We start from the raw sequence: 12,628 nt of genomic DNA on the forward strand, positions 1-12,628 counted from the left end.
AGACCCATTACAGCCAGTTTAGACCAGTTAAGACTGGTTTCAGCTGTTTTCAACTAGACAGGTTTCATGTGGTTTATACCTCTTCAGACTAATTTAGACCTTTTACTGGTTTTGGTTAGTTTTGACTGGTTTTAACCAGGATCAACTTGTTGGAGAAATTAAGTATATTTGCCTTAGAGAAGAGACGTGACAGTCACTCTCATATAGGCTAGAGATTGACTTATTTTGTGAAGTTCAAATTGAAGCAAAATAAATTTCAATTCCACTTGAGGCCACCCTTCTTAATAGGTATGCTTGAAAATAAATGTATCTATCTTATGAAAAGGCAAGGTCTCTGTCATAGAACTCTGACTGTAAATGTACATGAGGAGATTTAACTGTGCATCCCCTCAGCTTCAAGGTCATGTAAGTGCTTTTTCCACAGCCAGGAAACATGATGTTTCCTCAAGGTTTTGTGCCTTATTGTGGTTGTTATGCTCTACTACATGAGGAAAGGTCCAGGTAGGAAAAAAATCAATCAGTACATCAAAATATTGACAGTTGTGACAAACTTAAGTAATCATAGTTCCTGGTTGTCAACCTGTCATGCTCTAGTGTTACACACATACTTTCCCTACTTCCCAACATTCAGTCTAATTAAGCAGAACTAAATTCTTCCCACAACTGACTTGTTAGGGCAACCCAAAAGCCAGTCTTTCTTTCCTGACCATGTAGAAAGTGTCCCTTAGACTTAGCAGGCTACTGCCTTTGTCCTTAATACCATGCCTTCAAAAAGGAAAAATAACCTTAAAAATTAACATTGGAGAAATTAAAAACTACTTACTATACCATATTTCAAGTGCTCTATTTTAGAACAACATTAAAGATATTAGTAGCAAAGTGCCCATAAAAGTGGCTTAGAGAGCAGAGAGGCAACTTTCTGCCTTTCTAGGATATTAAGAATAGTTAGACTATAAAAGCTCCCAAAAATAATTTACTATTTAAATCATACAATTTAACCTTTCCCTGCAAATGGGAGAAAGAGCACAGTAGGTTAAAATCATTAGTAAAGCTTTTAAATAATTATCTTTTAAAAAATCTTAGTAAATAAAGTAGAATAAATAGGTTCTTTCTTTTCCAGCTCATAACATTGACTATTCATATTAAGGTCCACTCATAACTATTCAAGATTATGGTTACAGGATATTAGACAAATTGGGGAATATATGAACCATTTACCCTAAAATAGGGCACAAATCCAGGCCTGATCTTACCATTCCAGAGGCAGCTGAATGGTTCATCTGGTGATGAGCCGCCTTCAGTTTGGCTTGCAAGTGTGCAGGAGGATGAAAGTACTTGCATTTCTCTCGGGTGCATCGACCTTTGATGTAATCCATGCAGATTGTCACAGTATTATCACTTGCTTCAATCATGGAAAGATCCGTAGGGTGAGCATAGCGGCAATCACTCTCCCCACGGGTACAATTTCCACGCTGAAATTCTCGGCAAACCTTAAAGAGAAACACACACACACACACCTTGATGACTGGGAGGTGACTGGCTCTATTTATTTATTTTTTCACAGTAAATGTAAGAATAATTGTATTTAACATATATTTTGTGCTTATTATTTAGGAATAATCTAAAAAGATGAAGGATAATGATAGCTCCATTCAATATGAGATATAAACACAGAATTTCTATCCCCTAGGAAAAAAAAAATCCATTCTCTCCAAAGAAAAGTTGTCTATTTTCCTCACATTGAAATAGAAGTACTTAAAGTATTATCAAAACCCATTTTTAATCCTCCAGTTAATAAATAGCCTTAAGTGTAATTTTTTTCTAAGGTGAGTCTTTATCACCAAGCAATGCACTGGTGGTTTTCCACAGCCAACTTGTGAACCATGACTGAGTTACATGAACAATCAGATTCTATAACAATACATTAACCAGGCATTTAAGGGGCTGCCTTTGTAAGAAATCAACTAATTATTTCAATGTTCAAAGAATGACAATTAAGAGAAGACCGAAGGACTTCAATATCAAAAAGCTATTTGAAATGTCTTTTAAATTTTCTTTTCTTAGGCATCAAGGCATATTTATTATCTAGTACATCCTTGTTAAAATGGAAAAAAAGGTTTACACAATGTAAGATTCATTTACATTCTGCATTCAAGTAACTACATGCTGCAATCGTGGAGAATCATTATCAGTCTACTTTTGTGTCAGTTTCATTGTTCTAGCAAGTAAAGACTCATTAACAAACACAGTAATTCCATTCTGTAAAGCTAAAGTCTGTATACAAGGAGCACTTCTACTGTGATTTCCTGTGCCCTAACAGGGTGGGGAATCTGTGGCCTAAAGGCCACAAGTGGCCATCCAAATCCCCAAGTGCACCTCCTTGACCAAATCTAAATTTCACAGACGAAATCCTTTGAATTATTCTGTAAAATTTGGAGTGACAAGGCTGCCAATATACTATGGCTGGGTATAAATAAAACATTGTTTTACCTAATATACAACTGGATCAATGCACTTCATAACAGGGTATGATTACAATAATAAAATGTGTAACATTTTTCTGAGGTTATATTCCATAAGCACTCTGTAAACTAAAATACTTGGATTACTTATTTCAAATATTCAACACACTTGGCTCTAAGAATGTTACTTTATGTGTAAGGTTAACATCTATCTTACAGATATTTATATGTTTCTTCACAAATACCTCCAGTTTATCTGAACGCATCGGTTTTGGAGCAGCAGCTCCTGGCATTGAGAGAGGTGGATTTCCAGGAATCAGAAAAGGTGCATTTGGTATAAGTTCAGCAGGAAACAGGCCCATTCCAGGATGCGGCAAGTAAGGATTAAAAGCCACCGGAGGATTAGGTGCAAGTGGTGGGGCCACAGGAAAAGAAGCCTGTATGTTTAAAAGAGAGAAAAAAGGTATTAGCGTTTTTTCTGATTTATTTTTAATCTCATACTAGTTCCCATATAGAAGTTCTCTTTAAACCAACAAATCTCTTTAAGTAACAAATTTATTGACAAGTGGATAAAACACACCACATGGTTTTTTAACAGTTCTGAATTAGCCAAATTAAATCTCATTGTTAGAGTCTATTATGCATGTGTTTTCTCTAGCACTTCCTTTTTAACCTCAAATCCCTGTCACTAATGAGATCATATATATGATGATCTTCCTTGTCTCTTTACACAGGCATGGACTTCCCAGGTAGACTTAAAGTAGACCAGTGCTGCCACAGGTCCCCTTGTACTACCAAACACTGACCTTGCTTCTCTTTTCTAGGTACACTGATATAAAGAGAGCTAAATGTTGAGAAAAAGGGATAGGTTAGAAAAAGTGAGTGCTTTAACAGCTTCTTGCCATCTTCCTAAAATGAGATTGGTACGGTCATTTATTTCATTTTTTTTTTTTTTATTAGAGGCCCTGTTTCACAAACTAATCTGACTTGCCTAGCCTTGCCTTTATCTAGGGGGCCAGATAATACTCAGAGTTCAAAAAGACCTTAGAAATGCTACAAGGATCACTGTCAGGCAGGCAGGAAGAGATAAGATAAAAGGATGAGATGGTACATAAACTAGAGTAGAAGATGTAATGAAAAGCCTTAGAAATGCAAAGGGCTATTACTGGTTTTTCCATTTTTACAAGTCCTGGAGCCAAGGAATTTAATAAATTTATTGCCTTTTTTAAAATCTGTAACCACATGTATCACTTCACTGTGCTGTTTTCCAGTTTGTTCCACGTGTGAGCATCTTTTCTTCTCAATGTGGTTATACTTTGCTTTGATTTTTTTGAATATCTGTACCCAATATTTAGAGACTAATGACTGACAGGTACAATCAACAATAGATTTTCAAAATAAATTTTAACAATTTAATGAATGAATAATAAATTACTACTAAATGCATTACATTTCTACTAGTGCCCCTATAAGGTAGTTATTGTGTAACTGCTGGAGTCTCACTATAAATTACTAATCACATGTATTCTTTTTCCCTTTGATTTCCTTTTACTAAAAATATAATTAATCTGTGGTGTTGTCAAGCTGAGTCCACACTTGTTAAATCACATTAATAGGAATAGCTGTAAATGTAAGTAGACTAGGAGGCTGTGGACTAAGAATTGAGTCCCACACACGGACTTGAAATTGTCACCAGCACAGCATTCCAAGAAGCCACTGTTATAAATCACACTCAGCTTGGAAGGAAGTGCCCCTTCCAATATTAGCATTAGGAGTTTATCAAATTATCTGATTGGAACATTAGGAAGGGTAAAAAGAATCTAGCCCCCTAAACCAGTGAGACTTACTAGGGTGGTTACACAAGGCATGGTGTCCAAGAGGCTGAAGAGGAAAGGGACACCACCAGGTGCAAGAAAAATAGATGGAGTAGTCAGGGCAGGGGCCTTAAGGTTTGGGGTACAAACAGCTGAGGGCTGTCCCAGCCCAAGGAGGTATTGTCATTTAAGAGGCTACAGGGAGATGAGATACTTCTCATCCAATGAGAAGTGAAGCTCAGGAATTAGCTGATGTGACATTATTTTATATGTGAAGGAAATCTCCCCAAACAGCCACCCAGGCATGCTTCAGCAATAAAGCAGATTTTATCAATTCAATTAATCATAGCTGTCTCAAAATTAGCAAGAATCTCTGTAGGTAAAAACTCCATTATGGAACTACACAATAGTACTCTGTATTTCACTTTATGTTTTCGATCTGCCTTTCCTAGTAAATTTCTCACTGAAGTTGCCACCTCATTCTCCTGGATATTTTTTGCTTTTGCCTTTTACAAAACCGAGAAGGGCAATTATTATAGAAGTATCACAGGAGTTTATCGAATTACCTGACTGGAACATTAGGAAGGGTAAAAAGAATCTAGGCCCCCAAACTGGCAAGACTTAGTAGGGTGACTTAATTACTGAACTGAAAGAAAGACATTAAGGGGGGTGAATCATTAATCACTAATAAATACTGATCAATTAATAATATTTAAGTTTAACTGACATGTAAGCAATGATTTTTGTTTATGGTAGCTCTGAACTTCTGTAATTTCTTCTTTCCTTTTTTGGGAGGTGACTCACCAGGGAAATTTTTCTGGTTAAATCCTACTTTCTTCAGAATACATTTTAACATTCTTGGGGGTGTTGTATGTTCCAAGTGTATGAAAAAAAAGCTGTAAATTCATTATTAGTCTATATAGAAAATGGAAGCGGCTTGCTGAAAATATTTAAATTTTTTTAAGGTTTCACCACAAGCTATATACTGTGCTATCTTTAGGTTTCAAGACGAGTATTCTAACTTTTATAACCATTTCCTCCTTGAGTATAAATTTTATTCTATACCACTGTTTATTAAGGAAAGGCAAGCTCTTCCATTCTCAACCCTGGAGCAGAGGCAGGAACTCCTAAGCCGCTTATTTATTTTCTAATGGACATTTCTGTTTTCTCACCACCACCTCTGCCCCAGGGTAACTATTCAATTTCATGACTTGAACATTCAAGAGCTTAGCTTTGACTAACAGCTATGGGTCAAGTCCAGCAGCAAGTTCACGAGCTCAGCTTTAATAAGCCACTTTAATGTGGCCTCTACCCATATCTCAGCCCCTGATATCAGCTGAACTAACATGAACTTATCTGTGGATTAATCTTTAAAGAAAATGGTACTTAATACATTAATCTGATTTCTCGTCATAGCCTGAAATGGTCCAAACATTAAAATGTTTCAAAGATTTAAATCTGAGCCTAAATTATTTACTAAATACATGCAAATATGACAAGTCTTTCCCTCCCGTAACCAGAGGTGTGAATTTTCATCTTTCTGAGTCCTTTAAAACCAACAAAAAAGGGGGAGACTATGAACTTTATGAGTAGGATCACCCAACAATTATTTACCCTAAGTGTCTCTAGCAGTATTGGCTCCTACAGTAGAAATTCCCATGAGTTCCCAGAGACCTTCAAAGTGCCTAGGAACTATCAGGCACTCAGAAAATGTCTCCTAAAAAGTAATGAAATGTCTTAAGAATAGTGGCTCTTAATCTTTTTTAAGTCTGGGATTTCTCTGAGAGTCAGATGAAGGCTGTAGACTCCAACCAGAGAAATATTTGTGTATGCATGAAACGTTACTTGTGATCTCAGAAGGTTCAAGAACCCTATGACACTAATCCCTGGTATAGGATTATGGACTACTTACTGGTTAAGAACGGTGTTCTTCAGTAAGGATTTGAAAACTAAAGCCTCTAGGTCAACTTCAGCCTGCCCCTATTTGTGTATGGCTAGTGACTTAAGAATAGTTTTTACACTTTTAAATGATTGGAAAAAAATGTAAAGAATAAGAATATTTAGTGACACATGAAAACCATATGAAATTCTTATTTGCGTCCATCCACAAATTCAAATGTGCTTATTAGTAGACCTACGTTAAAACAATTATAGATTTTTTTGGCCCGGTGCCTGTGGCTCAAGCGGCTAAGGCGCCAGCCACATACACCTAAGGTGGCGGGTTCAAATCCCCAGCCCGGGCCCGCAAAACAACAATGATGGCTGCAACCAAAAAAAATGGCCAGGTGTTGTGGCGGGCGCCTGTAGTCCCAGCTACTTGGGAGGCTGAGGCAGGAGACTCGCTTGAGCCCAGGAGTTGGAGGTTGCTGTGAGCGTGATGCCATGGCACTCTACCCAGGGGGATAGCTTGAGGCTCTGTCTCAAAAAAAAAAAAAAAACCAATTATAGACTTTTTTCTTTCTTATGTAAGTATCTATATAACAATGAATATCCTCAACTTTGCCCCTTGACCCACACAGCCTAAAATCCTACCTAGCTATTTACAAGAAAGTTCACTGATGCCTGTTCTAGAGGATTTCAAAAAAGAAAATGATCCTTCAACTTCTGGAGTAAGGCACCAATTATATTAATGTATAAATCTAATAATGTGAATTTAGTATTAGTGGCAAGATTCCACAAGTTGAAAAAGTTTGGCTTTATTAACCAACACTAAGGTATAGGTATTCATTAAAATGTTCTTTTCTATAGTTAGTAAAATTAAGATTAAGTATTTATTTATAGAACAGTAATTACTCAGCAATTAAAAATGTGGTGATAGCAGTTGAAATCCTATAAAGGTAAAATTTTAGGAACCACCACATACTGCTCTTAAAGGATTCTTAAGCATCTTTGAAGAATAATGCAATTCAATAAAAAACTATACCTCAAATAAATATGTTTAGTTTACACATATTTTTGGAATGCTGACTTGTTAATCAAAACAGGTTATTCCTCAAACTATTATAAAAAAATGAAAATTAAATCTTATGCCAAGTCAATCTTTATGCCTCCCCAACAGCTACATCTATTTGTAGTTACTTCAATAATATCCAGTCAGTTCCAATTATTCTTGGATGAATTAAAAATACTTTAAGTCACTTAAACTAAATCTTTAAATTGACAGAGGGAGGCCTTCTATCCCTGAGCTCCTGTCTACAAGTGGACGACTAAACATTTTCTTTTATAAAAGGGTAAACATTTGGTAACAATTTGTTGACTCAATTTTATTAACAGAAAAATAGTACTCTTAAATTTTATTAGTACTCATAATACCTTCATTTTATGGCTCATTTGCAAGGATATATAGTATAAAAGGGAGCCTCTTTTACCATCATCCATAGTTCCATCCTCAGATAATCTCAAATTGCACTGAAATGAATAATTTTAGTTTCCATTAGACTTTACTAACTGGTCAACCAGGGCACACCCAAATAATCTTTCTTTCACAATGATTGCTCGGTTATTTCCACACTTCTTGAGTGATGATCTACAGGGACTGAAGTGGCCAAAAGGCAGGCTGCAGGAGGCCCACATAACCTCCAGACTAGTTAACTGGTCCCTCAATAATTGAGAGTTAGACGTGAGCTGATAGTGGTGTTTATATGGTGTTTAATCATAACAAGTATGATTAGTACATACTTATTCACAGTGAATAAGTCACTGTGGCCCTGGAGAGAACTAAGGGGAAAAAATTTCAAGGGTCCAAAGTGAATAATTGTCCTCACTTAGACCTGGCTTTTCTGATCTTATTAATCAGAGAAATCTCCAGGCTAGAGAAAGTATTGAAAGTAGGCAGGTAAGTGAATGATCACTAGATTATTGTGGATACAAAGGGTGTAAAAGTAGCATGAAAGGCAGCACAAATCATAGTTCAGATCTACCCATATCTGGTGGGAGGAGAAAGGACACCAGCAGGCCAGAATTTCAAAGGAATACCTAAACCAGGTCAGTGCCATAGCCAGGAAAACGGAAAATGGCTTCTTCCTAAGGCAGTATGAGATCTCAGAAGCAAGGCAATTTTGATTTTGTTCCTAAGGAGTGAAAAGAAACTGACCTAAAAGTCATTTGTTGGTGACCATCATGTAATAATAATGATAATCCAATTAGCTTTTAGTATTCCAGTAGAAAAACAAAAGCTATTTTAAAAGTCAAGTTTGTGGCATGGATTGTAGTGATGGTATTACAGGTGTATGCTTGTCTCTAATCTCATCAAGTTGTATTTTTGAAATATGTGCATTTTTTTGTTAGTCATACTTCAAAGTAAGGTTTTAAAAAAAATCAAATGATTACTCAGTTTTAACAAAGGGCATAAACAAAATATGTGCTTTTTTGAGGGGGGGAATGAGAAGAGCTGATTAAACCTGGATACTATTTATAAACATGTCAATACAAGTCCAGGATAAATAAGTCCTAAGAGTTAAAATTATCACAGGTTTGACAAACAATCAGCACTACACCAAAACAACAATATAAGTAAAACAAAACATTGCATGACTATACCAAGATAATTCTATTTAAAAAGGCCAAAGCTAAGGGGATCAGAAAAATACTAAATATCTAACTATTATTAGATAAATTCCTAGAGGGTAAGGACTGTTTTTTTTTTTTATGTATTTACCTTTTTATCTACTCCTTACCCATTTAAATGCCTGGCATAGAGTATTTGCGCAATAAATATTTACTGAATTGAATGAAAAGGGATTCCTAAACCCTCAGTTACTTTTTGGTTTACAAAATAGAATAATCTGATTAAAAAATCAAAATGCAAAAGAAATAAATAGTTTTAAAAGTAGTGACAAAGAGCTTGAATAAATCCATGAGCCTTGCTCTCAGGAAGATAGTTTTAAACTGTCTTTTGTTAAAGATGTGAAATATTAGAGCATGCAGTATAAAAAGCACAGGACCTTTTATGCATATATACATGCATCATGTATGTTTGCATGTATTTTTTAACTGGAGTGGCTAAATCAATCAGTTCTGAGGAAACAGGGTTAGTGACAGTACAGATCAAAATACCTGTATGTAGCTTCTTATTACACAGCATGTGGTTCCAGGGGACTAGTAAATTGCTAATGTGTCTGGTATCTACAAAATGGTTCGAAAGAGGAGACTATGTAAAGAAGGGTTTAAATTAATATTTAGCAGGTCCTTACAGGATACTAAGGCAAATTAAGAATGTCTGGGGGACCACCTTAAGATTATCACGTGGTGGGGACAGCCATAAAGTTTATACACAAGGTCTCATGATAGCCCTCCCATTGACAAACCACTGAACCAGAACGACCTGCACAAGAGGGTGGTTTTGATAGGGAAAAAAATCATCCTTTATAGATCAGATTGTTAAGCATTGGCCTTTTTGTTGTGGCTGTTCTGTTTATCCATCGCGGAAAAAGATATGCACAGAGCCCTCCAAACTCCTAGCCTTCACATCACTTGTGATCAACAGCAAGCAATTTTAAGGTAGCTGGCTGTAACTTTGATTGTGACCATGTACAGTGAAGCTAACCGGCCCACATGGTCTCATTAACACCCAGCTCTAATCAAGTGAACTAATCAGCCCTAGAGGAGGGCACAAAACGAACCAAAAGGAGATTATATTTAATTTATCCTATAGGAATATATAAGGCAGGACAAAGGGAGAATGTTAAGATTTGTCACTAACACAGAAACTGGACACTGTTAAAGATATCATGTATAAGTGCCCTCTGTTTGGCAAAAGCATAGTTTTTTCATTTAAACTTTTGGGAAAAAAAAAAGATGTCATATTTTGTATTAAGTGAGTTGGAGCAAGGCAGCAAACCTTATGCTGGTGGCTCTTTTTTTGCTTGTTTGTTTTAATATAAAGGAGTTTTAAGCTGAGTGGCACACACAGTCAGGAAAGAGCCCAGAATAACTATTCTGTTTTGGCTCAATAATTGTAATAAGGGGCAAATCCAGGATCTGTGGGGCCCAAAGCTTAGACCATTGGGTGGAGTGGGGGAGCTCCTTTAAAAACAAAGTATATACTAATATCTTTGCAAATTTTACAAAAACATTTTTAAAGATATTGCTAGGGTCCCTGTCAGGGTCTTAGAAAGGAGACTATCCAAATGAGGATCCCTGAACTCCTCAAGTTAGTCCCAGGGTAAGTCCACCTCAGGAACAATGTTTGCTGAATAAGTAGATAACAATAGGCTTCAGTTGCTACACATACAGTAAAGGTAAAATTTTGTCTATTTTTTTAGAAAATACAGTGAAATCCAGGAGAAATTCTGAGCTCATAGTATGCTGGTGCTCTAGGAACTCCTGTGACGGGATTTGGCCAACCTCAGTCCATGTAGGGCTTTACATGATAAGGATACTCGTAATTATATTAAGAATATATTGAGTTCATAATTACATAATTACTAAAATTTTGTCTATTTTTTTAGAAAATACAGTGAAATCCAGGAGAAATTCTGAGCTCGTAGTATGTTGGTGCTCTAGGAACTCCTGTGGTGGGATTTGGCCAACCTCAGTCCATGTAGGGCTTTACATGATAAGGATACTTGTAATTATATTAAGAACATATTGAGTTCATAATTACATAATTACTATCTTCTACTGAGCTGAACATTTTGCAAAAATCAAAAATGTTTTACAAAACATTTAATGAGTAGATAAAGTTTATCCATGAATAGATAAATTGAAAAACCTACTGCAGAACCTTCTTTATAATTTCTGTACTAACCATAAGACTAGTAATCTGAAATATAGACATAGTTTCCTTTTCCATTAAACTTTCAAAATGTCTATCCCACCTTTTCCACAATCATTTTCAATGTAAGAGCCATGAACATACTACTCTTTTTTTAATAACATAATACTTCACAGTCAATAAAGTCAGTTTATGCAAACTAGAAAAATTATAATTCTAACATGAATTTTTAAAATGTAGAATATATCTTGGTGAGAGAAGGATATACTATCCTCTTGTTTCAAACCTCTAAGTCATTTAATTTTTGATTTTCAAAAATTAAAAAATAAATAAATATTTTCCAATTTTATTTCTAGTCATTGCTATGCCTAAGTTTCATGAACTAATATAATTCCTTAAATCTCTTATTTTATTAAACAAGAAAGGTATTAAAAACACTAGAGTTTAAAGGAATGATATTCATTCCTTGGTATATGCTCTTTTCCCCCTTTCCACTTACACTGTTATTTTTTGTTCTGAACTATTACATCACCTTCATTCGCTGCTGTATTAATGTTAAATAAACATATAAGCCTCTTTATGAGAAATATATGTGGTAAATAGAATTATAAGAATGATGTAAAAGTGTAGGGAGGCAGATGACTACATTTGAGATAAAGGATAATGTGGAGAGAAGAACTCTCGTTCATGGCCTTCACAGTTTGGAACTCCATAACTTGACCACAGGAAAGCAAGCCATGAAAAGCACACAGCAGAACCAGAGGGCCTGGCACACCCCAATGGAACCTCAAATGTGCTGAGCCAACAATTTCTATATAAATTATCAGGTAAATACATTCAGGTAGGTCAAGTTCACCTGTGTGTCAGGATCTGCTTCAATGTGAATCACCATATTCAACGAGAGAAGCTAAAGGAATTTCCCAGATATAGATAGGTCTAGATATGTAAAATGTCCAAATAAAAAATATTTTAATAAGCTAGAATATCATATCACTTTATACATACATACATACATGACATGCAGTAATGAGAATCTTTCCTCATAACTAAAATTCCTAGTTGTGAAACTGAAATTTTAAAACTTCAGCTTTGAGAGTAAGCCAGTGTGTCTACTTTTCCTAACATTCTTTTATAGTGCTGATATTTGCCTCCTGGTTATGCTAAGGGAAGTTGTTAAACTTAGAATTTTTTGCTGGGAACATCAGAAAGCAATCCCTCTCCGACTGCACTGAAAAATACTAGACAGTCGCACCCTTTGATTCACTTGCCAAACTTCCTTATTAATTAATAAAGCCAACAAAAGGCTTTGAGGTGGAATTTTACACTAGCATATGTCAACTCAGACCGTTAAAGGCAGTGAGCAAACCTGTTTGCTACAGTAAGCATTCCACCCAAATGGACTAGGTGCAGCTTTTATTCATTGTTCATTCATACTCAGTAGAATATTTTCTCCAGTTACCATCCCACTTAGGTTGACATTCCCTTTACCTAGGGGCCAATAATATGCAAACCACATTCAATTTTGCAAAGGCAAATGTGCTTTTATGGTATCCTAAAAATGGATCAAAGTATGCTTTGAAAACCTGAGATCAAGTCAGTGATACAAATGGGCTTTAATATGCACCATACAAATACCA

General features: G+C 35.7%; 1 protein-coding gene across 3 annotated transcripts in view; it reads right to left on the reverse strand.

Moving 5' to 3' along the window:
- Positions 1-12,628, reverse strand: part of MBNL3 (muscleblind like splicing regulator 3) — a 60,932-nt gene that overhangs the window by 9,689 nt on the left and 38,615 nt on the right. For all 3 annotated transcript variants that reach the window (XM_003796954.1, XM_003796953.2, XM_023517365.1), the window contains exons 3-4: positions 2,708-2,899; positions 1,254-1,490 (exon numbers count right to left, since the gene is read on the reverse strand). In XM_003796954.1, the coding sequence (XP_003797002.1) occupies positions 1,254-1,490; positions 2,708-2,899 (429 nt within the window). The remainder of the gene's footprint in view (positions 1-1,253; positions 1,491-2,707; positions 2,900-12,628) is intronic.

This window comes from Otolemur garnettii, unplaced genomic scaffold, assembly GCF_000181295.1.
Source record: "Otolemur garnettii isolate 467f Iridium unplaced genomic scaffold, OtoGar3 scaffold00109, whole genome shotgun sequence".
Lineage (NCBI taxonomy): Eukaryota > Metazoa > Chordata > Mammalia > Primates > Galagidae > Otolemur > Otolemur garnettii.